This window comes from Lagopus leucura, unplaced genomic scaffold (genome assembly GCF_019238085.1).
Source record: "Lagopus leucura isolate 7727_CA_CO unplaced genomic scaffold, USGS_WTPT01 Super-Scaffold_100002, whole genome shotgun sequence".
NCBI lineage: Eukaryota > Metazoa > Chordata > Aves > Galliformes > Phasianidae > Lagopus > Lagopus leucura.
In genome coordinates, this window is record NW_024962263.1 from 71,658,007 (window position 1) to 71,685,937 (window position 27,931).

The window sequence follows — 27,931 nt, forward strand, 5'->3', positions numbered from 1 at the left end:
CCCCGCTGCCCGACGCCACGTCCTGCCGGTGTCGCTGGGGAGCGGCGGCCATCGAGCCGCTGGGGGCTGCGGCCGGGTGAGGTGAGCGTGGGGAGCGGGCGGCGGAAGTGGCGACCGCGACGAGGCGGGTCGCGGTTCGCCTCGGGGAGGCCGAGGGGGGGGCGGTGGGAGGCGGGCCTCGCTGTGAGGGGGCGGCGGAGGCGCGGCCCGGGCGTGGTCGGGCTGCGGCGCCCGAGCGAGCGAGCCCCGGCTGCTGGCCGACCGCTGGGCCGCCTCCCCGCCTGGCCCCGCGGGCACCGCTTCCCAGGGCGGGGCTGGGAACCGAACGGCGGCGCTGGGAGCGGCCAGCTCTCCCTCGGGGCAGGTGGACGTCGGGAGGGCGCTCTCCTCGGTGGGAGCGGAGCGCGGTGCGGCCCCGGGCTCTGCGCGGGGACCGAACTCGAGTTGTCGCGTCTGTTCATCGCCCCGTGTCGTCTCTTCCTGCGTTTGCAGGTTGAAGAAAGAAAGGATTTAATGAACTCGCGGCCGATCGAAATGGGAAGACGCCGAAAGCAGCAGCAAGGTGCCTGATCGGCCTTCTGCCTCTGCCGCCTTTGGAACGACAAGAGAAAGATGCGTGTTCTGATCCTTGTGGAAAGACAGTCCGTGTAACTGCGAGTGGAAGCTATGTGCTGAAGTGGGACAGCCTGACAAAATGGGGGTGCTTGTGTTCTTCGTGCCTTATAGCTTGCTTCTGACTGTAGTGCGAGGGCACAGCTTATTCACGTGCGAACCGATTACTATTTCCAGGTGTTCAAGAATGCCTTACAATATGACTTTTTTCCCAAATATCATGGGACACTACGATCAGGACACTGCTGCACTCCAGATGGAGGTGAGTTCTTCCATTCCTTCTGTAGGTGTGTAAATATAAACACTGTGAAATAAACCCTGATTTGTCATAGGGATATAGCTGATAGTAGTGATATCTGTTGTACTAAGTGACAAGCTGACTAGATGGCACTTCTTTGTGATGCTTTTGTCTGCTCTAGAGCTGCTTGGCCATGTATGACTGTGTAAGGGAGCTTTAGACACACAAACTCTCTTGGATTCTGTATTACACTGGCAGAAGAATGAATGTGGTGCATCAGTGTGGCTGTTCAGAGCCACGCTGAAACAAAACTAGTTGCATGTAGCCTGTGTACCTAGAGAGCAATTCTTGAAATGCTCTAGGATTGTAGGTTATAGTATTGGCCCACCTGAATTCAGCTGATGCAAAAATATTTCTAAGTCATTGTTAGTTCTTTCTCTTAGCTTAGTTCTTCTCTTAGCTGACATCTATGGAGGAGACGTCCCTAAACTTATCCTTAGCCCCGCTTTCAACTATTTTACTGATTGATTTATTTCACATTCTGCTGTCATCTGACTGAATATAGAAAATCCTGACTTTTCAAACTGAAACCAAGTACTTTCCTACCAGAACTGACTGTAACATGGCTCCCTTGAGAGAATGCCACCTCGTGGAAAGGCTTTGCTAATTACAATAGCTATAGAGGGTGAGAGCCTCTCTGGGTAAGAGGCTTGTAAAACAAGTTTAAAACCTGTTTTAGTAATGCCTTTTCATGGTAAGAGGAGGGGAGCACCTTAACACAGGTCTTGAAAAGCTCAAAGTCTTGTGCTGTGCAGAGAGGGGAAAAAAAGAGGCGAGTTTTAAAACTCAGAAGTTTCTGGGGGTTGATTTTTTTTTTTTTTCTTTTTAAAAAAAGAGAAAAAAGAGAAAGTAGTCTTGTTGAAGGCTACAATTGCTGAAGCCTTATTTTGCATATTCATTACTGAGCTTGGGGAAGGAGCTTGGTTCAGTTGCCAAAGCTGTTTGAAATACTCAGGGTTACCACTTTTGTCTCTTGTCTCTAGCTGCCAGTCTAGAAGGGTAGAGTCTTGTATTGTGTTTGTCAGCCCTGTGTAGATGTATGGGAAATTCCAGTGTCAAATGCTAAAATATTTGTATGTGAGCAACTGAATTCAGCTGCAGGTCTCAGATTATTTATGTGATTCTAAACTGGGAAGCAGGCTGTCAGCTTGAACTCTGTGCAGTGCCCTCTCCAGTCATCGTTTGTCTGGAATGCTCTCTTTCTACAGTGTCTGCCATCTTATGTTGTCAGGTGTGGTGGTGGTTCTTGCTAGGCATGTCTTCAGTACAATTGCTGGAGTGGCTTCCGTCAGAATCCACACCTTCCAGTAACACTGCTGTTAGAGCATGCAGACCACCGTCGTTTTTTTTGTTGTTGTTGTTGTTTTCTGGGCGCTTCTGAGCTACCTGAAGCCCCTGTGTGGTGATCTGCCTTCCACTGTTTGTGACTGGACTGTGCTGCCTGACTTGTTGGCCAAACAGAAATGGCCAGACACCAGCCTTACTGGTGAAGGGGTGAGGAAGTTTGCCCCCTCTCCTTTTTGTACAGCTGCTATTGAACGTAGTGCTAGCAGTTGAACTGGAGTTAAGCAGTAAGGTCAGTCCAGTTTGTGGTTGGGCCTGGAGAGCAGTGTGTGCTTATGGATTCTGAAGTGATTGTACATGGTGTTCAGTAATGGTGTTGGTATGCTTTGGGAGTGATTGATTGCAACAGTGATCTGCTCAGGTCTGCAAAGGTGCTGCTTTTCAGGGAAGCTGGTGTTGCAGCAGAGAAGGAGGAGTTACTGATTTCTGAAATATGCTTTTATTTTGTTTTACAACCATAAAAAAAAAAAAAAGCAGCTGGTTGGGAGGTGAGGAGACTCTTAAGAGCTTGAATTTTTCTGTGGTTGGTAGTCCAAACTTCATTTGTACCAAGGAAAGAATTTTAATCATATGTTGGTTAAAACATCTTTCTTTTGATCCTCAGTAGGAATGCTTAAAGGCTTTGGTTTTGAATTCCATCTCTCTTTCCCCTCCCCACAACTTGTTCTCAAGGCTGGGCACGGTCTTACAATGTAAACACAAGGTTTTGAGGTTGACGCTTGCTTTAATTCCCTTGCTTGATCTTAGCTGATTTTGAGCAAGTTTCTTAGTCAAAGCAGTCCCAGGACATATGGTGGAGATTTCTTCATGAAGTCATGAAGTGTTTGGTGCAGGAAGTGTTTTCTGCTATTCTGCATTCTGGAAACTATTTCCATTATTTATTCAGACTGTTTACTCCTAGGAAGAACAAAGAATTGTCAGGGAAGGGGATGACATTCCACCTGTCCAAAACTTCGCATTCTCTCCTCTGTCGTACTTCTCAGGCTCAACAGGGGTGCTCTCCTATAGAGAGTCTATTATAGCTGGAGGAGCTGTGACTTCCAACTGCGGGACCACAAAAGCTTCCATAGCGCTCTTCTTTTTGGAAGGATGTTAAATGGGTGTTTTTAGGGCTGCTGTCTTCCCAGTCCTACTGCAAGACGGTGGAGATAGTCTCAGGTGGTGGTTTTCCTTCCGGAAATCAGCTGGATCACCATGGAGTCAACCAATTCATGGTAGTGCATTTCTGCCTCATCTGTTGGCTCTTCATGCTATAAATCAGAACACACCAAACTAATTAAAGTAACTGCTGTTCTGCACCTTCTAGTTAATGATGATAATTTTCTTGAATTCTTATTTTCTGCAATAGGAAATTTGTAATTTCCTGTTGTCCTCCATCTTTACTGAATTTTTGGCTTTGTGAACTGAATTTAAAGTCCTTTGAGTTTTGCTTTGTTTGCATTAGTTTTGTTTATGCAACAAACAAAAATTTTTTGAAAGACCCACCATATGACTTAGTAGTGTGAAGCTTTTAATGTTATCTAAGCACCTGTGTGACAGTGGATTCTAATTATTTGCAGATGCTTGCTGTATCTGTGCCTCAGCAATTTATCAGTGACACTGTTCGTGTTCTTACTAACTCAGACTGAGAGACTGAAGAGGTAGAGTTTTTCTTCTGGGGGAAACAGACAGGTATGACTGTAATGAAGCAGGCATTTTGCTGCTCTTCTGTAGTTGGAACTCCCTCTCGTGGTGCTCTTCAAAAACAAGTCACTTCTAATTTCAGTGTAATTACTTCAGCTATCCCAGAGTTGGTGTCAACACAAAGAATTGTTCTGTCAGAACACAGAATGTAACTCTGGAACATTTTTCTGTGGTCAGAGTTCTCAATCTTTTGTGATAGAACCACGTATTTGTGATGAGTTTGGTGGAGCTGACTGCAGCAGTGGCAGGAACTGAGAACTAGAGTCAGTTAATCTACCAAAATTGTCTTGAAGTGGATTAAAAAGTACTTTCAAAAGTTTGATACCAAAATTCTGTGGCTTTCTACTTCTGTACATTCAGTGAGTTTAATTTTTTTAATGTGATCTCTTAACTTGCCTTCTCTAGGTATGAGTTTGCAATTAATTCAATATGTGTGGAAAAACTGGAAACATCTAGCAAGCTTAAATAATATATATATGTATTCTGATTTATATAGCATAACACACTGGCAGGAGGAATAAGATCAGGTTTCCAAGCTTGTGTAGGTTGGGAGTGTTGGAGAAGTGCTGTTCAGTGTGGAATGCTGTTACTGGGATGCTCTGCAAAAGTGTGAATTTACTGAAACGTGTAGAGACAGGCACCCTGCCTCTCTCCATACAATATGTGAACCATTAATACTTGAGGATTGGAAGCCAAAATCTCTCAAATTCTTGGTAGCTCAGCTTCAGTTAAGAAAGCAGTGGATGTTCTATTATCTGCCTGGAGTTGCTGTTTGTTCCTCATACTACCTCAGAGCCTAAGCTGGAGAGAAGATACAAAGGTATAAACAAGTACAAGGAGCTCCTGCTTTTAACATCTGTTGCTGCTTCATTACCATATATAAGTGGTAGTAACTGCCAGGGAAGGCTTTAAAAAGGAAAGAGTAGTGAATGTAGCATGCTGTGCATCATTCAGTTAGTACAAAGTTAACTTATTTAGCTTATTGAAACAAAAGGTTTAAGTGGTGAAACAAGTAAAGTACTACTTGTTAGAATAATGTTTGCAGATGCTGAAATTCCTTATAGACACTTCATATCGAAGGGAATATGAAGTATGACTTCTGTGCTGGTTAAGTTTGTGGAAGAAGAGAATAGCAGCTGGACATGAATAACTCTCCTTTGTGCATCACAGTGTTACTTGTGGAAAAGCTTTGGCTACTGGATCCTAGCATCAATGACACAAATCCGTATCCCTCTGTACAGCACTCAAAGTCAGCGAGTGCTCTTTGCTTTGGTGCTCCTTTGCACTTGCTCTCAGGTGTTTCCAAGGTGTCCTTAGTTCTTAGTAGTGAGAACTTCAGCAGTTCCTATCCCACCTTTGCTAATTCCTGTGGATGCACTAAATTACAGCCACTAAAAAAGTTTGTGTTTCCAGTAATACCATGGCCTGTCATCAGGAGTAGTGAGTTTGTGTTCCATTGTCCAAAACCAGCAAGTCTAACATGTATAGCCTTATTACGGTGGCCTGATGCATATCAGTTACCTGCTAGATCTAATGTTTGGTCTGAACAGCATTCCCTGTCTACTCAATAATGTGAATAATACTGCCTTGCTTGCTGTACTAAAAGGATGCTGCTTAGAGTCTAATGGGGTCCAAAGTAATGTATGCTTGAAGAAGGGAGATTTTTTGCCCTATGCTAAGTGTAGTTTATTGAGATGGTGCTAAATGTGATTCCCAGAGCTTTGCCTTTACCTGTGTTTCAGAGCTGTGCCCATAAATAGCTTGTTACAGGAATGGATCACAGGGTGAAGAGCTTAGTGTACGTTCCTTCTGCTGTGTGAGATTGAGGGGCTTAACTGGACTCAGAGCAGTTCTGTGCATGACATTTGAAGCTGACCTAAGGAGGGCTGTCATCCAGGTCTTTCTCAATAGCCAACCTTTCTTGGAATGCTATGGTGTCCTGTTTATCTCCTGAAGATTCTTGTCTTTTCCACAGTGCCCTGTGTGGTGTTGGCACATAACTATGAGTCCTGGTGGTCTCTGGATCTCACTGTGCAGCCTGCTCCTTCAGTTGCCCTCTTCCATGCTCATGTGCTAAAGGGGTGGTTGCTGGCTAAACCAAGCCTTGTATGTGTGGGTAGTAGGTCCAGCACTGCAGCTGCAACCTGGTTCAGGAGGATATCTGTGAGTGAACAGATTGATGCAAGCTTCGCTGATCATCACCCCCCCCCCCCTTCTGAAGAGACTGTCCTGGTTTTCAGGTCTTCCTGCAACTGGGAGATGCTGTTTGTCTACTGTGCTGCAGGAGTCGTGAGGCTGTGCAGAGCCTGTGCCCTTGCTGCGTGCAGGGTGGAAGTGGAATCTGTCTGGTTTTCCAGTTATGGAATGTTTGTGATGTGCAGGATGACATGTGGGTGCAGTATGTTATGTATGCCTTGACTGATAATGACCACAAGAAACAAATGTGGAAAGAAGTGCGAGGAACTGGGGATGTGGTCATTGCTATTTACCTCTCGTGTAGCAATGTGATTATGACTTCTCAGTAGGAGTGTCTGCACCAGAAAGCTTCCTGCATTTTCTCTACTGCTACTGGACTGTTGATTCACCAAGCCTTTGAGGCAAACTGGTTACTTTGTCTCCCCTGCTGTTGGCCTTTTTGGACCTCTTCCGTGTATTGTACGCAGCTGTAGTTGCCTCAGTCCTAGTAGCAAATGACTTGCCGGAGCAGAAGATGGAGCAGATGGATGTCTGCCTGCTTCTTTTGAACTACACAGTAGAGATAAGTGGAGACTTGATTGCTTTCTACATAGCTATAAGAAGAAGGGAAGATGTGCAGGGGAGCATGAGGGCTGTGTAAAACCACTGCTGTGATGAAACAAGAATTGCAGAGATTCAGAGGTGCAAGGGATAGATCCAGTAGTCGGTCTGCAGGACGGAAGGGCGGTACTCTTCCCAAAGATATTTGTAATCATCTTTTTTTTTCCTGTCTAGACCAAGTTATTTCAGAGAATAACCACATCCTTCCAAGACTGTCCCAGTCTGTATTCACAAATGGGTCTACACAACCAGATTGCTTTAGTGCCAGCAAATATTGCCTCTTTCCTGTTCACAAAGCACTTAGTGACCAAGCTTTTCCTGTATGCAAAAGTTAAAAGCAGCTGCTCGAAGAGAGCGTGAAGCCCCTGGGTATCGTGATGGCTTAGCAAAACTCTGTGACCAAGATTCTGTGTCCCATCTCCTTACTGCTTTATGCCATCATGCTCCCTAGGTTTAGGGAGGGTCTTTACCACCCATGTTGTGTGGCTAAAAAACTTCTTCAAAAAATTCTTCACCAGTTTGACAGCAGGATGGCACAGGAGCAGTTCTGGACTTTCCACAGCCCTTGGTGGGTGGCTTGTCAGTGGCTGTTTGCTCTGTCTGGTTTGCCTGACCTCCCCAGTGCCACTGCAGCTGCTGGGATGATGTCTTGGTGTGGGCTGCCTGCTGCAGCTGAAGAAAGAGATGCCTGGACAAAGGGATAAAAGGAAGAGGTACCACCCCACAGCCGCCACCCCATAATCACCACCCCATAACCACCCCACAACCACCACCCACTATCTACCACCCTACAGCTGCTACCCCATAACCACCTCCCCATAACCACCACCCCACAGCCATCACCCCCTATCTGCCACCCTACAGCTGCTACCCCACAGCCCCTCATAAAGAGGAGGTTGCATCTACCCCCTTTTCAGAAGCAGCTGTGGCAGAGGGAGCACAGATGGATGTCCTTGTCTTCCTTTGAGGTTACAGAATAAAAACAGTGCATGTGAAGTGTTACTTTTTTTTTTAAATTTATATAGCTATTTTTTTAACGTTAGTTGCTTTTTTCTGTTGCACAAATGACTTGCTCTTGTTTTCAAAATACAATGAAGATAATTACAGAAGTGAATTTAGAGTGGAAGGCTTGGTTTTCTATTATGTGCCTGCAATGATCTTCCCAGAAGCAGTGATTTGACAGAAAATTACTTTTATCACCATTTACAGGAGGTGGTGAATGCTAAATCTATAGGAAGTTCATGACATGGTCAAAGCTTCCCAAGCACAAACCAACCAAGGCAGCTGCCTGGTTTTCCATTGTTCTTCTCAACTCAGTTTGTGGCTCAGACCTCAGGTCGTTTTGTCTGGTGTTGTGTCTGATTTGTGTTGACCTATACTCTGAGGCTTCATTCAAAGGATCCTCCTGCCTGTTGGCCTGCGTGCAAGACAGAGGTGACTTGCACGGATTTTCAGGACGCTGACTAAGCCAATCTTTTTGAAGTTGAGTACAGCATTTGATTCAGCACTGTGTGAAAATCATTAAAAGTACTAATCCCTGTAAACTTTCCCTAATCCGTTCGCGTAGCTGTGATGTAACAGATGACCTAAGTCTGGCATGCACAAGTCAGATGACTGGACTGAGTTGTTAAATTTCAAGCCCATGAAGTTGCATTTACCTCCCCCTCCTACCTGCAGCTCTTCCTGACTTCTGATTTTTTTTTTTAATTTTTTTTTTTTTTTTAAATTTCCAGTAGGTCATACACTGGGGCACTGGCCCATGAGATGAGCTTTGTCTTGATTTCTTGCCCATGTGACATAGAAACAAATAATGATTGCTACTAACTTTGTTGGGAGGCTGAGGGTTGCATTTTATCATTCTCAGTTAGCATGGGAACTATCCTTGCAAGCCAGATTTTCCAAATCATGCATAGTATCTTTGCTCCCCACCTAATTAACAGAATGGCAAGCCCAGATGTGCTTGGAGTGGAAAACTTGATGCACTCCAACAGCATGGATCCCTGCAGAGAGCTCTCAGGTCTAATAGGCATTGAGCACTGGGAAATTAGCGCACTTGCAGCTCTGTTGTACTTCCCACTGTTCCTAGCTCCAGCAGGGCTCTGCAGGGACAGCCAGCTCCCACTGGGTGCAAAAACAGATTAGACCTATTGGGGTTTTAGTAGCTGAGGTTCAGTGTCTGTGCAGTTACGCCATGTAACTGTGTTCCTGGGTGGACTCGGAGCTGGCTGGGCTTCTGCAGAACTGGGCAAGATGCCTTTACGTCTGCAGAACTGCCTGCCTTGTCATTATGATGATCCCACAGTGGTAAGAGGCATTGAATGGATTATCATGGCTTAGGTTTAGAGAAGGGAAGGTAACTATTTTGCAGGAGAAGAGGGCTGGCTGAGCCTTCTACACTAAGCGATGTGACAGGTAAAGCTGTAACTCTAGGCTGTAATTTTCTGGCACAGGAAACCTTGCTTTTTTTCCTATGGCCCTCTGTCAGTTGATTTATAATACTTAAGAATCCTGTTTTGCTGAGCGTTTACCTTCTCTAGTGAGCATACCACTCGTGAGCAGCCTCTTTTTGACTGCTTGAATGTCTATTTTATAGACTGGTGAAGGAAAAGAGCATGGGTCCGTGAGCGTTCTAAGGCAGTTTTCATTCAATAAACTACTTAGAGCTTGGAGTTAGTTGCCTGGTTTTGGAGAGCCATACAATCTGATGCCTGCTCCTCTTAAGCATCTTCTAGTTGTGAGGTTCATTGTTGCCAGAATTCTGTCATTCTTGAGTGTGTTTCTGTGGATACCACGTAGGAAAACTATTGGGTAGACTTCGTCAAATGTTTGAGTTTCAGACAGACCACAGAAAATGTATTTCATTGGTCTGCTACAAATATGACTTTGGTCTGACTTCTGGAGCCAGAGCAGTAACTACTTCTGCTGGAACTCTTTCCATGTGAGCTTTATCTTCTGCTAGACTGCCTGCTATTGGTTGTTTTACTGGTAATCTTAAGAACTGTGTCCTATAAAAAGTAATAGATCAATTTACTCTTGTAACACGTGGCAAATACATTAAGGAGTTCAGATTGTTTGGAGATTTTTCTTCTACCAGAGCCCAGATATAAGGAAGGGCTCGCTTACTTCATCTAGACTTCAGGTGTTTGAGGGATTGCAGTGTGCTTTCCATCAGTAAACTTGTATTTGTCTTGTGTGCTCTATATAGTGTACGTGGAGATAACACTGTGTGTAATTGACAGCTTTGTGTAAACAGTTCAGCAATGCTCAGGAAATCTTTCATGTCTGTTTTGGATTGTGAACAGCACAGGCTACAGTATCTGTAATTTATGTCGAGCTGTAATTTAGGCTAGAACCACAAAATGCAGTGAATTCTGCCATTTTGGTAAGCGTTGGAACTTTGTTTCATGGCGTCTTAGTGAGATGTAATAGCTCTGTTCTTATTGAATCTAATCTTTGGTACAGTTTATGTGGATTATATGTATTATTTTTTTTATCTTGTACTTCAGCAATACTCAAAGAGAAAAAATGAAATTAAGTTGTTTTGCTACAAAAAATTCAGTAGTTGCTAGTTACAGAAAAACAATGCAGGGCCCCAAACCTTCCCCTATATCCCCTGTAGTTACTCTGGTTGAAGTTCTATTTAATATTCCCATCAACTTTGAATAGCTAGCCTGAAGATTCACAGCAGAATTATGATATTGAAGTATACTCTGTGTTGGGATGGATGACAACAAGGAGCTTGAGTATACTCATGATTTCATTGCAGCTACACTGAATGTTCAGCTGCAGTCGTTGAGCTCCTTGAGCGGCTGCATGGCCTGAGATCTGCACAGCGCCTGCATAGTTTGACTTCAGTCAGGCAGTAGAGCCTGCTTCCCCCAGCTCTGCACAGCATGGACATGTGGCCTGTTTGCCAGGCAGTTCCTGAGCCTCAGGACTTCATCACTGTGTTCTTGAGATAAGCTGAAATCTGACTTTGTGTGCTGACTGCTTAGCAGCTCCCACATCTGTACATCTGTGGGAGGAGCAGACTGTGGGAGCAGTTAAAGCCTCTCACCTGTTGCAGGTTAAGCTGTTCCCGTTCCACGTTTGGTCCTTGAAGTGACTTCTTGCCTTGGAAAGTCCAAGTGCCTGCATTCCATTTGCCATTCAGCTGAAGGACAAAGATGAAGGCTTGTATCTTCGTAGAGGTCTTTTACTGCAGGAGAACATTGATCCGCTTGTTTGGTTGCCGTGTTTTTCTTTTTTTTTTTTCTCCTCAGCTCCTTGAACCTTCAGATCGTCCTTGGTTAGGAACCTTTCAAGTGTTTGTCTTCTCAGCTGCTGGGATAACCTTTCTCTTCTGACTAAAGATTTCATTCCTGTATTTGTAACCTCTGAACCAGTGTAATTTAGAAAAGGTTTTACGAGCTTTTAAAGTAAACATGACTGGTGTTTGCCTTAATTCTATTTCACAAGCTGCAGGAAGTAATGCTTTAAAAGCAGCTGATTAAAAGTCAAATGTATGCTTTCAGCAATGTTTTTATGTCTGTCAAATCAATACACATTAATGATGCTCTGGGGAGACCTGATAGTGTTCTTTCAGTGTCTAAAGGGGGGCTGAAAGAAAGAAGAGAACAGACTCCTTATCAGGGTCTGTTGTGATAGAACAAAGGAAAATGGTTTCAAACTAAAAGAAGGGTGATTTAGACTGAATATAATGAAAAACCTTCTTATGGTAAGGGTAGTGAAGCACTGGGACAGATTCCCCAGAGAGGTGTTGGATGCGTGTCCCTAAGATGTTCCAGGTCAGGCAGGACAGGGCTGTGAGCACCTGATCTAGCTGCTCGTGGCTCTGCTCCTTGCAGGGGAGTTGGACTTGGATGATCTTTAAAGGTCATTTCTCATTCAGATGGTTCTATGATTACTCTTTGTGTATTAAATGCATCCATATGTAAATACTATATTCCTATTACTGAATTTTAGTACTGAAAACCTTTTTGTCTTGGAGTTAGCCAGATCTGTTGATGAGATTACCAAATGGAGAAATGACTGATGTTTGCTGCTGACGTCAGTAGTCAGTTATTATTCAGAGATCAGGTAATGATATGGAATACATCCCCCCTCCCTTCTGCACGCATGCTAAATCAGTAGCAGATTAGTTCACACCATCTTCATTGGTGGCTTAAAGAAGGGTGGCTGATGTTGCACTGATTTTTCATGAGCTGCACCTGCATTTCTGCTTTTGCAGCTCTACTGTTGAAGTAGCAGGGCAAGGAAAAATGGTTTTATGTTGAGGGAAGGAAGGCTTAGGTTGGATGTCAGGGGAAGTTCTTTTTTTATGAGAGTGGTGAGGTGCTGGAGCAGGCTGCCCAGAGAGGTTGTGGATGCCCCATCCATCCTTGGAGGTGTTCAAGGCCAGATTGGATGGGGCCCTGGGCAGCCTCGTCTAGTATTAAACGTGGAGGTTGGTGGCCCTGTATGTGGCAGGGGGTTGGAAATTCATGATCCTTGAGGTCCCTTCCAACCCTGGCCATTCTTTGATTCTGTGGTAGCAACTTCTAGCAGGCACATAGCACCAAGGTGCTGATGCTTCAACCGCCTTTGCTTTGCAAAATGCAAATTTTCTGCAAAATGTTTGAATCCTCATGAGCTTAAATGTCTGTAGCTTGCAGTGTTTAAGTCACCAATAGAGCATTCAATAGGAATAACCTAGACTCATTTGGACTTTGCTTTGAACCTAATGTAACCTGAAAATTTTGTCCTTTATTTAGTTTCATGTGTTGGTACATTTATTTATCATCACTTAATTGTGCACAAACTAGAAATCAGATTCTTGGTAGCTGATTCACTGTGTAGCCATGAACAATTGTACAAGTACAGTGTCTTATATTTCTCACAGTATGATGTTAATCTTGCTTACAGCGCAGTCCAGAACAACTCTATGGAAACAGCAGTGCAGGATTAAATCAACTGTGCCATATATGTATATATATACTCCTCTTAATTGGAATAGATGGTCAGTATAGAAGTGGCTAAGGACTCTGAAGGTAGTATAGCTCTGTGAGTATGGACAGTGATGACTCCCTAGTCTTATGAGATTGCTGCATTTTTATACACAGTGCTTAATGGTGGGCATATTTCTGACATACCATGCAGGAAAATGTGTATGTAAAGTGTGGTGTGTTATGGCTTTTGAGGCTGTGAGTTGTCTGTAATGGCACTTACTGGACAGTAGTTATGTTCAAATCTTGTATTGAAAATTATTAAACAACTGTATGTGATCTGCAGAACACAAGCATAATGCACTAGATAACAGTGTATATCTTCAGTATAGAAAGGAATTTGGAGTACCTAGTGTTGTATAATTATAAAAGGTCAAATGTAGCCCCCATGTTTGGTTCCACAACTGGCATATGCAGTTATCTAAGTAACAAGGTTGTAATGTTGTTTTGAGTCACAAAACTCATATCAAGCCATGGAACAGTCACTATTGCTTAACATGGAGGCAGTTAGGATCTTACTGTTTTAACTTAGTTAACAATCAGCTTAAGTTAACTGAGCTAAGTGTTTTAACATGGTAGCTAAACCTCAGTAGTTAGGAATGTAGGTTGTTAGCTTTGTGTAACTGGCTCCAAATAGCTGAGCAAATGTTCTATCAGCAATTGAAAAACATTTGCTCTTGCCAGTTAGGATTTACAGTAGCTGATTTTAATGAAGACCTTGGTATTTAGATGGACTGTTTTCCATTTGCCATTGCTGCTACATTAGTAGTTCCCATACCCTGATCCCAACCCTGGTGACATCTGGCTGCTGCTGGTAGCCCTTTTCTCCAGGGGAAAAAAAACAACCAACAGAAATGAGATAGAAAAAAGTCGCCTGTAGTGGCATCCTGGAATAAAAATTTCTGTTACACCTTGGATTTCTGAGCCTGCTAAGCACAAAACAGAAAAGCTTCTTGCTGATCATGAGTTCAAAGCTGCAATTTAATTACTCATAAAGCGTGTTTGAGAGAGCATTTGTACCTGGACATTTATTGTGTACTCTGCACCATTTCTTTTCACTCATCTCACTGGTGGTGTTGTTTGCAGGACCACGATAGAACCGCATTACTACATTTTTACTACAGCTGCATTGAGGTAGCCCGGATTTCCCTCTGGAGAAAATGTAACATGGACTTGCTTCCTTAGAGTCCTGTGCTGAGCTAGGTGATTTGCTCAGTGCTGAGAATATGGCTCTTATTGGTAGTGATGTTGTATCCCTTGGTTGTCTGACACTACTCACTATCATCAGCGGTCACCTGTTTGCTTCATGGGGTTTGCTGCATGTGGTTTTGCACTGGGAGGTTTCTGTATGGGGACACTGCATGGGGGATGCAATGTGGGAAAGCTTGCGTTTCAGTCCTTAGTTCTCCTCTATTACTTGAGGCAGTTACAGACTACATCATCTTTAGTTTTACTGAGTTTCTGCTAGCTATTAAGTGATGTATTTTTTGTTTTGGTCTACTGTTAGTATATTTTAGTTTGCCTCATATTCACTGGATTTTCCAGGAAGATAAGAGTTTCTATTTCAGGACTTAGATTGGCTCAGTGCGGCTCCATTCCTGGTTTTCAGACAGCTCAGTTCCACTCTGTTTTGGCACAGCCACTGCTGGATCTGCAGGCTTTCACTGTCCTTTGAGTGACAGCAGTTGCTGCTGTTGGTGCATGGCTTGCTTTCCTGAAAGAGCCTGTGGCTGTGCCAGCTGCATGTCTGGCTCTTTCTGGAGGAGAGTGGAGGACTGTGATTTCATTCTCAACAGCTTTGTGTGGCTGTGGGTTGAATTTCAGAGGTGAATGCTCAAGAGAAGAACACGGGCACAACAAACTGCTTGGATGAAAAAAACTGGAAGTTGGGTCACTCACGAGTCAGATAACACAGCCTTGAAGCAAGCAGTTCCTTAAGGGAGCTTGTGGTGCTCTTGGTTTGAGCCTTTTTGTGCACATGCTGTCCAGCAGGAGGGTTTGATGAGATTTTGCTTTCGTGGTCTGGGAAGTGCAGACCTATTATTTTCTGTAATGCAACATTTCCAAATTGACTGGCCGGACACAAAGCCTGCATTCAAAGATACGTAATTGAAAACAGAGTTCCCAGGGCAGCTTTCTACTTCTTTCGTTGTTCTTGAATGATAAAAGAGGGAAGTTCATGAAAATCTGTTTTTTACACATCTTATTTTCTTGTGCTTCGGCAAAGATGGTGTGAGTTTTTATTTGTTTTTGTTTTTTTTTTTTTTTTTTAAACATTTCGTAGAGGGTTCTTTGTTTGAAGGAACTTATTGCTGATAAAATCTGTTGGAGTTCAATAGACTCAATATGTCTGTGGAAAGGGGGTGGTTCAGCCAGCGTACTGTACTTCCTTTTTCTAAAAGGCTTTGACGTGGTCGTATGCGAAGGTTGTTCAAGAAGCTATGATGGAAGTCTGACAAGGGCTTTCTTTTCTAATCCACGTCTAAAGAACAAGAAGAAAAGAGGTAGTAAACAGATGCCTTGTTAACAGTATAATTTGTGAAATCATCAGATGATTGTTGAGTCCTGTAGCAAATATGTGACTAGAGCTGTTCCCCAGCAGTCTGCACAGGAGCCTCAGATACACAGCGAGGAACACTGACCTGGCGAGGGGATGGCATTGAGTTAAGGGAGCAGAACTGACTGAAGAGCTGCAGAAGGGCATGGTGGTAGATGTGGCTGGTAGGTGGCACTTTGTGTTGGGAAATGCTGGGTCATGAGTACAGAGGTGAGGGGCATGGTGTTGTGCTGGTTACTGTTGCTCAGGATAGAGCCTCTGCACTCACTGTGGATACGTGGCTCTGTGGAAACGTGAAGACTTCTGTTTGCCTCATGAAAGGAATGGAAGTCAAGATTTAAAATGGTATTATGCTAATACAAAAATGTAAGATGTAAGTTAAGCACTGCAATAGGCTCCCCGGGGAGGTGGTTGAGTCACCATCCCTAGATGCGTTTAAAAATCACTTGGATATGGTGCTCAGGGACATGATTTAGCAGAGAGTTGTTAGAGTTAGGGTTGTATGGTTGGGTCGTGGTTGGACTCGATGATCTTTAAGGCCTTTTCCAACCTGAGCAGTTCTATGGTTCTGTGATTATAGCAGGATGGTAAAACGGCGTGGAAAAAGTAGAGAGTGATCTGCTAGCTGTATCAAAACACAAACTATGTTGCAAAATTGGAAGTTAAAATAAACAAAATGCTGTGTATTTCTTGGCAGTGCCTGGTTAAATTACATAACGAACTTACTGCTGTAATCTCTTATAAAGGGTATATCACAAGTGGTTGGAAAAGGGATCTGTCACTGTCTTTTAACCACAATCGTGGTGATATAACCTGCAGCTCATAGAATGTCCTGGGCCCTTGCTTGTTGGCTTGTCCAGCAATGGTTCCCTTGCTGTTAGGTGTTGGCAGTAGCTTGCTAAAGATGAGATGGCGAAATCCCTGCTGTGTTTTCACAATGTCTGACTTCCTTCTCGTCATGCTTCCAGGGATCAAAATGTAAATATATTTTTTTTCAGCTTGTTAAAAATATTGTAAGAACTACTGTCTATGTCAGCCAAGTCCTTGGATTTCAACTTCAAGTACTTCACAGGCTGAGCGTTGCCTTCTTCCTGTGATTTGGCAGCTTTCCATTTGTCTGACAAGACAGTTCTGCTTCTAAATAAAAGCATCTCTTTAAACCACAGTAGCCAAAGACAACATGCTGTAGTAGAACTCTGGCAATCAACTTTTCACTTGCCTCTATCTGCCTCTCATGTACAGCAATCACTGATTGCATTGTGATTGCTGTGATGGCTGTGCAAAGGAAAAGTAATTCATGTAGATGTAACTCCTGACTGTAGTGTAGCGTTTAGGGTGTGATCCAACTCAGGGTCACTTTTTTCACAACCCTCATTCCTGTGTTTGTTACCAAGATATCCCTCTTGAACAGAGACATCTATTATTATTTATTATTTATCAGTGTCTTTTCTCTCTGAACTGCAGGCTTGCATTGCACTGCAGTTGCTTGATGCATGCCTGTATATCTTTATTGGGATACTTAAAAGCTGGCAAAATAAGGATGTGAATCTAGACTCAGAGGTCCCTACCCTCCTTTTCCAGTCCCTTGTTGATCATAAAATCATAGAATCACAAGGTTGGAAATGACCTGCAAGATCATCTTAGCCCAACCACCCTCCAATACCACTGCTACCACAAGCACTAAACCATATCTCGTAGCTCCTCATCCAGACGCCTCTTGAACACTGCCAGGGATGGTGACTCCACCACCTTCCTGGGCAGCTGTTCCAGTGCCTGACCACTCTCTGAGAGAAAAGATATGTCTAATCTAAATCTCATTTGGTACAACTTGTGGTCATTTCCTCAGGTCCTGTTTGTAGCCTGGGAGAAGAGGCCAAACCCCTCCTCATCACAACCTCCCTTCAGGAAGGGATGGTGAATTCAGAGATACATGGCTGTTAATGGCAGTGATCTAAAGAAACTTCTCAGTGGTTGTATTTTTAGCAGAAGCTCTCCATGCTTAGAAAACTTTGAATTTTGTCCTGATTCAGAAGCACGTTTCAAAATGTGTTAAATATTCTTACAGCTTTTCTTATGCATGAACTGGACTATTAATATGTGATACAAAGATTCCCTTTTTCTGAAATAGAAAAGACATTTTATCAAAAAGTTACCAAATAAGCTGTCAAAGAGCTCAGCCTGACATATCTTGCAGATTTGTTTTACCCACAGCCATCAGTTAATATCCCCTGCTCTGAGTGCTGTTTAAATTACACAGGAGGCATTATTTTTGGAGCAATGTGCAACAGAAAATTGGTGGGAAGGTTGAGCCTCTACTGCCACAGCACCAACACCTGCTTCTGTAGTGGGCTGACACAATGATATAGGAGGTGTTGCTTTCAGTGCATCCCTTGCTCTTTGGTTTACTGTAATGAGGCGAATCAGGAGTGTGCACCTGGTGTCAAAAGCAGAGCAAACTGTGTAGCAGAGCAAGATGGCAGTGGGTATGGCCTCCTAATGAGCACAGAAGTGCTTCTGCTGCAGATACATCCTTGCTTCCTTGGGTGTGCTGGCCTTACAACAATGCTGTGCTTGGAAAAGTGACCAAATGAAAAATAACTACTGCTTTATCTGAAGTTTATATGCATAGTACTATTTTGCTTAAAGTCTCTTACCCTAGCAATAATGTTGGGAAAATGCAAAGAAAAGGTTTGTTTTGGGGTTGCAAATTCCTTAAAGCGTATCTAAGTAATGGACTGAATGAACAGGGGATGGCAAAGTTGTGTTGCAATATATTTCATTTTGTGAGCTCTACTTATCACAGTTGTCAGTAATTCACTGCCCAGCATTCAGTAACGCAGGTAGAAAAGCTCTCTGTCATGTTGAGATTTTGAAATGCATTTTAAAAAATGGGCAACAGTGATATTTGGATCGTGTTAATAGAGAAGCACACCAAACTCTGTAGCCTGAGTGGAAATGAACACTACACACTTCTAACTGTAAATACAATTCCAACAGAATCCACAAGGACAGATGTACCTTTAATATCTCAGACCAGTTATTTTGTAGCTAATAAAGGAATATAGGAACCTGGGCTTTGATTTCAGTTTTCTAATGGTGATAAGAAAAATCAGGTTTCAGTAGTTGCAGGTGAGCGAAGATTCCAGAGTAGGGGCTGCACTGGAGCTATTGCAGCCCAGAAGTCTGGTTCCTCAGCACTCTAAGCCACCAGGTTTGACTCTTCCACAACTGCTGAATGGTACTCTCTAGCTTTTCAAATATTCAGAGGAACAAGCATGAATCCTAGTAGTGACCTGGTTTAGGGAACCTGCTTTGGCAGGGGGGTTGGTCTCGATGATCTCTTAGAGGTCCCTTCCAACCCCTACAATTTTGTGATTCTGTGATAGTGAAAAGTCGTATTATTGACTTGAATTGTGTCTTTGAAATGACTAACCAAAGCCTTTTTCTTTCCCAAAGCCTTTTCTTACTCTCATGAATCTTCACTGTTCACCAGACGTCCATACATTTCTGTGCAAGGCCTTTGTTCCTGCCTGCCTGGAGCAAGTTCATGTGATTCACCCTTGTCGTAACCTCTGTGAGAAAGTGTATTCCGACTGCAAACAACTGATTGACACTTTTGGAATCACGTGGCCTGAAGAGCTGGAATGTAGCAGGTGTGGTATTTGTTCATGTGATAAGTGATGGAGGTGATAATTTTCAGATGTTGTATAGTTGACCCAGACTGAGTTGAAGCATTAAATAGTAGAAGCCGTACCTTTGTCCTAACCACCTGTGTGTGCAAATTCATCCTTACATTACTTGTCCCATTCCATATGGCAGAGGTCTCACTTTCAGTGATGACAGCTTTTTTCTCTCAGTTGTTCAGGTCTTTGTTCTGGAGACAAGGCAACTTATGCTACATTGAGATTCTGACCTTCACCTGCAGATATCTATAAATGTGTAAGGCCAGATGTTCTTTACAAGAAGTATAGGAAAGCAGCAGGGAATAGAAACTTAAATCCAGTTTCTGGCCCCCCTGCAGTTACTAAACCATGCTGGTGCTGAGGCAGAGCTGGGATAGTAGTACTCTGCCGTGATTCTTGATAGATGGTGGTTCAGGAAAGAACGTGATAGATGGCATTAACTTGATTTCCCTTTTTTCTGTTACACTTCAATTTCCTTTTTTTTTTTTCCCCTCAGCAGTCATTACAGCTGTAAATCATTATATTACTGCTACTGTTCACTGAAATGTTCTTACTTTGTTCATGTGGGAAGCACTGTCTGCCCAACAGGTAGGGAGGTCCATGTGATAGTGTGCCATGTTCTGAAAACAGCAGAGATGCTGCTATTGGGGCCTGTGGAAGAGCAGCTGGCATGAGGATGGCCCTCAGATTCAACTGCAGTTCTGAGATTCACACTCCAATATTCTTACAGACACAAAAAATACTCCCTAATACATGTGTGAATGAAGTTTTTGCTGTTCTGATGCATAGTGGTCTGACCCATGTTTATTGAAACAACCTGCTACAGAATCAGTTTTCTCAATTATTATCCTGGCTTTGTTTGGACAGCGTAATAATGCAGAGGAAAAAGTAAGAACAAGTTTCTTAGCTCAAGCTGAGCTTCCAAATTAATGATGAGGAAAAATATTTTTACATTTAAGGTCTGCACACAATAGCACTAGACAGAGAACATTTTGAGGCAACAGAATCTCACTTTATCAGCTGAAATGCAAAAAATGTTATTTTTTAAATACATAAATTTGGAATGCAAATGAACATCAATCCCTTTTTGAGTAAATGCTTACCTGAGTTATAATTAAATAATCTTGTTTGAAGATCTGGCCAACACCACTAATCCTGTATTAATGTAATTTTTAAAAAGTTTGTATTTTTCTAGGTAAGCCTGTAAGCAGTTGAGTCGTGAGCCATCTCTAGAAGAACATTATGGTGCTAGAAGACAATTGCTGAAACAGAGCTTTTTGCAGTACTTATGTTTTTTGCTTTTTGTCTTTCTCAGGTAGTTCTGTTATAGACAGTAAAGTGTCGTCGTAACACAAAATCATCACCATCATATGGCAGTCATCAGTTAGTTCAAGTTACTATGAGCCTTCATTCTTTGCTCCTTGATTTGAAGCTTGTGTTTTGACAGATCATTACTATGTCTCTCCAACAGTCTATTATTATCAAGATAAAATCTATACTATAAATATTCTCAGTACACAGGTGTAAAATTTTGGATTAAGACTACAGAACAATTGCAGTTTGAGTAAACTGTGTTGTAAGCAGTAAAACAGAGCAACATTAAGCAGTTGTGTTTGAGCCTTCTAAACTGACAATGTATTTGATCTGTTTTTTAAAATGCCAGTTGATATTCATATAATGCACGTTTTGCATTATGTGTAAAACTGAAGTGTTTGGAATCAGATTTTACTATTAGTAAGAAATAACTGTAGTTGATAATGATATTAATATTTTTGTTATTTTTTTTTTTTTTCTAGACTAGTCAACTGTGACGAGTCTGCTCCTGCCACTGCTCCTGTAACCACCAATGCACATGGAACTCAGAAGACCCCAGGGCAGACACGAAGGGATTTTGGATTCTGGTGTCCACGGCACCTACACACTTCCAATGGACAAGGCTACAAATTTCTGGGCATCGATCAGTGTGCACCACCGTGTCCCAACATGTACTTCAAAAATTATGAATTGGATGTTGCAAAAAGCTTCATTGGGATAGTTTCAATCTTTTGTCTCTGTGCTACGCTTTTCACATTCCTTACTTTTCTGATTGATGTTAAAAGGTTTAGGTACCCAGAGAGGCCGATCATCTATTACTCCGTCTGTTACAGCATAGTGTCTCTAATGTACTTTATTGGATTTCTTCTTGGGAATAGAACTGCCTGTAACAAGGCAGATGATAAGCTAGAAATCGGGGAAACAGTTGTTCTTGGCTCCCAGAACAAAGCCTGCACAGTCCTTTTCATGGTTTTGTACTTTTTCACGATGGCAGGAACAATATGGTGGGTGATTCTGACAATCACTTGGTTCCTTGCAGCAGGAAGAAAATGGAGTTGTGAAGCTATTGCACAGAAGGCCATGTGGTTCCATGCAGTTGCGTGGGGGATACCTGGTTTTCTAACCATTATGCTTCTTGCAATGAACAAAGTGGAAGGGGACAATATCAGTGGAGTTTGTTTTGTAGGTCTCTATGATGTGGATGCCTCTCTGTACTTCGTGCTTTTGCCGTTATGCCTTTGTGTTTTCTTTGGTCTCTCTCTTCTGTTAGCTGGTATTATCTCTTTAAATCACGTGCGCCAAGTCATACAGCATGATGGCAGAAACCAAGAGAAGCTAAAGAAATTCATGATCAGAATTGGAGTTTTTAGTGGTTTATACTTAGTGCCGCTTGTGGCACTGCTTGGATGTTATGTCTATGAACTGGTGAACCGGAAGATCTGGGAAACAACTTGGGTGTTTGACCACTGTGACCAGTACCATATTCCTTGTCCTTACCAGGCAAGTGGCAGTTTGCTTTGTCAATAATATTGTGGAGTTAATTAGCAAAAACCCTTATGCGTTGCTGTGTCCTGCAGTGTAGCCTAGCAAATATTTTTTGTGTTAAGTAGTCAGCTCAAGAAGATACAGTGATAAGTTGCTTTTTGAGTCACAGTTGATGGTATCACACTTCTGCTTTGAAGCTTTTGACTGAGCAAATTGATTGCATTCAGCATGTAAGTTCCAACTCAGCAGAGGAAATGCTTCCACTCCATTTCACAAATAATGCTGGGGGATTGTTTTTCACCATATCTGTTCTTAAGAGCAGTTACTCAGTGTTTGGATGTCTGGCTCAGTGTTTCAGTATCTAAGGTGAATTTTCATCATTTTCTATTGAGGTGGAAAAAATGAGTCTTGAAAATTGAGTCTAGATTGAATTTTAAATGTTACTTGCTACCATAGATTTAAAATAATTTCATCTTTTTTTCTTTGAAGTGCAGAACTGTGAAACACTTGAAATGACACCTTTCCAATGTATTTTTTTCATGATAGCTGTCAGTTGTAGGCTGATATTCAGTAACGTAGAAGAAACTTTTAAAAACAAAAATATGCTTTAAATTGCAGAGATGTTCAGAAATGACTCTTAAAAAGAAATTGACTTATTGGGGAAGCTTTTAAAGTCAAGGTATCCTATATTCAGTATTCTCAGTGGATTAAATCTTTTGTAAAGATACAGAACTCTCTGCAACTGGAAGTAATTTGTGGTTTGTCTTTCTATATAAGAACAAATAGAAAGTAGAAACCATTCCTAGGAAAACGCAAGTTTCACACATTATCTTTCATTGCTTTGTATATAACATCTATGCTTTTACTGCAATAAGCTGTCATCAGAGAATATAAGCACAAGCATTGTGGCATGGATAAGGTGTGATCCTTCCATGTTCTCAAACATCCTTCTGTGCCCTCTGCAACGTTCTTAACAAGTGCATTTCAGCAAGTCTTAGATCGAGCTCAGTATCAGCTTAGCTAGTCTAGAATAAACAAGGTTGAAAATGAAGCTTGTATTCATTTTACCAAAAACAACCAAAGAAAAAAAAAAAAACAAAAAAAAAAACCCAAAACACATAATGTTTTGTAGTGCTTAATTATAACATCTTAGCATAATAAGGCATAAAGAACATGCATTCTTAGTCTGGAATTAACCTACTGGAAAGAGTAAATAGCAAGAGGGAGTGTTCTACAATAACAGATCCCAATAAGATGTAATTATTGGGATCTGTCTGTATAGTAAACAGCATGTGCTAACTGTAGAGTAACTTAGAGAGGTGTGCTTGGCTGTGACTTCTCTAAGCTAGCTTGCAGACCTCTTTACACTGATCAGAGCAGAACCAAATAAAAATAAATGTTAGTACAGGTTAGTTGATGTTACATGGCTGACTCAAATGCTAACTTTTGTTTGGCACGGTAACCAGGTAATGTAAATTCAATTAGCAGTTTAGGAGCAAAAGATTGTTACAGAGCTCCTATGATCCAGTTTTGCAGATGGTTGCTTAAATCTGGCAATAACCAGAAAACAGCTGTGTGACTCCCCATGGCTCCAGCGATGCTGTCTTGTGATCACCCAGATCATCCACTCATCCTTTATGCTGAAAGGGTGAATCTGACTCGTGCAAGCCATCTCAGGAGAACGTGGTTACAAATACTATTACCCTTTCAATTTAAAAGAAAAATATTTCTTTCTAACTAATCTCTGCACTCAACGGAGAGTGTGAGCAGACGTGACCAGGTCTTGTCTGTACATGTCTTGTGTGTGTCTGCAGTATGTGCCTCAACAAAGCAGAGCAGCCGTGAGGACAATTATGTTAGATCTCTCCAACATAATTTGTTTTTCTGCATTTAAAAAATGAATCAACAAGTATGTTGTTGACTTTGTACTGATTAAACTTTATCTTCCAGGCAAAGGCGCTCGCAAGACCAGAAATATTTCTGTTTCTGATGAAATATTTGCTGACATTAATTGTTGGCATATCTCCAGTGTTCTGGGTGGGAAGTAAAAAGACCTGTTCGGAGTGGGCCAATTTCTTCAACAGAAACCGCAAAAGAGAGTAAGAGCAATTTTAATTCCTGGTTTTTGAAACGTGTATTTCAAAATATGTAGGACTTCAGACATGGTTCTGAAGTGTAGCTCAGGAGTCCAAGTGTTGTCCTTGAACCCTTTCTTTTTTTGGAGTCTGCATATGGGCATCAGCAAAAACTTCTGCTGAACTCTGTGGAGACTTTATGGACACAATGACTCTTTGACTGCATTCTGAGAAGACAAAATATTTTCCTCTCTTCTGTTCTCTGCATACAGATGTGTGACCGTGGTAATGCATTGGGTAATACATCTCTGCTTTCCAGTCCAGGTCAGGAAAGATAACTTTGGTTGTTTAGATCCTTTCTTGTATTTCAGCTCCTTCATTTGGCACAGTACATAACTGCTATGTTTACTATCATGTAATAGCAACATCCTCTGCTTTTCTTGTTAGCCCGGCTTGCTTGTTTGAAAATGAATTTTCATTGTGCCATCCTTAGTTAGGCTTTATTGTATTAAAGTACTGTTCCTTATTTGTATTCTGAGACAGAACAACTCAGTTTTATTATCTAATTTTAGTAATTATATATCTGTGATTTTAAAGAGGTTACAAATATCTCCATTTCTTGCAGCTGTCATTTTGCCTTTTTATTCCTCATGTAGTTGTTTTTTAAGATCATCTGTATTGCTCATAGGTTATAATGTATTTTAAGGTCTTTTTGTTTCTTTGAATTTCCCAAGCCAGCAGTCCTTAAGCTCCTTTTATTTTGCATCTGCATTCCATGATGGTGAGCTTATAGCTTTCTTTCCCTCTCCTCACTTTCCATTTCCTGTATAATTTTTCCTGCATTTCAGATGTTAACTGCTTTCAGCTACAAGAGCTTTAAAGTAATGAAGTGGGTTTTATAATACCAACCATTTTTTCACTTGAACAAAGTTTACGTTGCATAGGGTTAATTTGGTAATACAGCTGCTTATGAGCTAATCCTGCTTTCCTCTCTTAGATGACTGACTTACTGAAGGCATTGGACCTACTTGCAGAAGTAAGAAATGTGGAAATCGGCTTTATTTAATTGTTCCACAGACATAATTACTTTGGAACCATGACAGTCAGATTCTTCTCCTCTTTTCTCATACACTTGTTTTCCTCGTGTTCATTAACATCCAGCTCAGATTACATCATTGGTTGCTGTTCTTCTACATTTTGGTGTACCAAGTTATATTTCAGGTTATCAAGTTACATATCAGGTTAATTCAGTGCTCTGTGTGTTTTCTTTCAGTCCAATCAGTGAGAGTCGAAGAGTACTACAAGAATCATGCGAATTTTTCTTGAGGCACAATTCCAAAGTTAAGCATAAGAAGAAGCACTACAAATCAAGTTCACACAGATTGAAAGTAATTTCTAAGTCAATGGGAACTAGCACGGGTGGCACAACGAATCATGGGACTTCTGCAGTAGCAATCACCAATCACGATTACCTGAGCCAAGAAACTGTTGCAGAAATTAAAACTTCTCCAGAGACATCTGAGAAAGAGATGGAGGCGGGTGGAACATCAGCCCAAAAAGCTGAGGAAGGTGAAAACAGTGGAAATCAAATGTTAAGTATTTCTAAGCTGACCGTGGATCAGGTGGAAAAAAGAAACAAAGCAGACAGCATGTGTGATATGAGTAGCTTGTCTGAGAGCCTGAAGAGAATTGGTGAAGGCAGGTGAGAGTCCTTTGCTTTTTGTTTTTTGTATGTCTATTACCATTATTTCTACTTCTCTATGAAGAATCAGCATGCAGTTAACCCTGAGTAGCTGTTAAGTACTGTAATTCCTGCAAACTTTGACTATGTATCTTTAGCATATGGGCTATTTTACTGGGGGTTTTGGATTCTTTTTCCTTTTCAAGGTCCAATGCTGGAGCTTCAGCTTGTAGGATAGTTTTGAGCTGTTGATCCTCAAGAAATCTGGTTGCAATACAGTCATTTTTAGAGAAGTGTGAAGAAAAGGGGAGTGGGAGAATCTTGAAGTAGCCTACGGAACCCCCATTGTGTTCTCTGTACAGGAAAACAGCTTTAGATATTAGCAGTTTATTACTACAAGCTGTATTTTTTTTTCTCCTCCAGCCTAATGCATTGTGCTTAAAATGGATGGTTTTATTTCTCGTTACTGACAGGGTAACTCCCAGGAATGATTTTATTGAGTCTCCTCCGTTACAGAGCAGCAGTTCCCAAATAGCAGATGTCTCCCAGTCGGGCTCCATATCACTGCTTGTCTACTCGGCCGCAGATGGCAGGAAGGAGCTGGATTCAGGAAACAGTTCAAACCATTGAAAGACTGACATTTTTATATGAACTCTTTCCTTCTATAAAACTGATGTGGATTTTGTTACACTGAAAACAGCAGACGTTCTGTGCCTTACTGAAAATCAGACACATCTTGTTTTGCACTTATAAAGATGTAAGTTTTTGTGTTGGGGACAACTGGCAATAATTGTACTGTATTTATACCCATCCAGGAATAATGGAAATTGAAGTTCTATGGGACACAGCTGGATTGCTTAGTAGTAATTTAAGGAGATGAGAGAAATATTATTCCCAATGCAAAGAACACTATTAAGTAAATTGCATTGAATTAATGCAGAAAAAGCACTGTTACTTTTCAAGGTGTAAGATGTCAATCTGCAGCTTTGATATCTTACAAGTTTTTTACTTTTTCCTTTTTTACTACCTGTTAAACAGCATTATCACTTTAAGGGATGCAAAAAGTTACTCTCTAAATGGTGTCACGATGTGTCGTTTATAGCACTGCTTTATGGTAGTTTTTACACTGAATCTGAAATCGAAATGGTTTATTTTGTACATAGAAATGAATTATGTAAATAACTGACTGCATAAGGCCTATATTTAGAGCTGCTGTTTTGTATGTACTGTACAAATGTGGTCAAGTTCCCGTGCTTCTGTCAGATGCTACTGAAGTCAGCAGTTCTGTGGTGATTGGGCAATGTTATTCAGTTGTGAGCAAAACGGGTGCAAAACTCCACCATACCCTGCACGTTTGGGCAAGGCTGGGCAGACAGCACTGCGTCCCTCTGGAGGGACAGGGCCTGAGGTGCAGCGCTGCTTCAGGAAAGTGCTGCTTTCAGCATCTCCTGCTGTGCTGTCCTGGGGCATCGTGCCAAACAGGAGTGCTTCAGATCCTGGGCAGCACAGGGGCGGAATCTGAACGACTCGTTTGTTGGGTGTTGGTGGTGGTTGGTGTTGTTTTTCACAGAGCTGCAGTGACAGTGTACTTCCTTTCTGTTTCTATGCAAGTCACTTGATATCTATATATGTTAATTCTGTAGGGAGGTACCCTGCAGAAAATAAAGTTATGTTAATATGCAGGTTTGTTTAACAATACATTTATTTAAAATAAGACCTTAATGCTGTTTCTACAGAGTCTTAATTTTCTACACACTGCAACAGTATAATTTCTGTAACTCAGAAAGGCCTTAGAACCTCTAATGCTTCTCTTAGGGTAGAGCGGCACAAGAGCAGGTCCTGCTGATGTGGGTGAGTTGGGTTCTTCAGCTCTTAAGAATCCTGGCTCCGGTGAACCAGAAGCTGAGTGCATTTTGTGAGAATGTTCAGCATCTTCTGTTTGATTGCCAACAGGAAAATTGCTTTTAGTTGATGTTCTGGTTTTGCTACTGTGCCGAGCAGTGGTTGCAGTTTGTGCAGCGCTCGAGGTGATGCTTTGGACCGTGGAGCAAAATAGCATGGCACAAAAGTCATACAAACACTGAATGATAAACCAAAGTTACTTGTTTTATTGACGATGCATTACAAATAGAATGTATTTACTTTTATCTGTCGTGTGCATTTTAGCATTTGTAATTTATTGCCTAAAACAAGATGTGCTATTTCTTTTGTAATTTCCCTGCTAACAATATCTAATATTCTTACTGCTGAGGACAGTGGGAAGAGCCTGAACAGTCTGTGGAAATGCACACCAAGTACTCTTCTTTCCGTTCTGTTTGTAAATGGGTAACTTCCTACATGTGTTCAGTGCTTTGGTTATTACTGTCTTTGTTAGTAATAAACTGTTGTATAGTAAAAACTTGAGTTGATATTTCTATTA

The 27,931-nt window shown here is 41.8% G+C and overlaps 1 protein-coding gene across 1 annotated transcript; it reads left to right on the forward strand.

Moving 5' to 3' along the window:
- FZD6 (frizzled class receptor 6) lies at window positions 1–27,931 on the forward strand. The gene is made up of 7 exons (XM_042869984.1): window positions 1–81; window positions 493–874; window positions 18,731–18,927; window positions 20,754–21,771; window positions 23,707–23,855; window positions 25,105–25,533; window positions 25,986–27,931. Exons 2-7 carry the CDS (start codon window positions 695–697, stop codon window positions 26,140–26,142), a joined length of 2,130 nt encoding a protein of 709 aa, XP_042725918.1. The 5' UTR covers window positions 1–81; window positions 493–694; the 3' UTR covers window positions 26,143–27,931.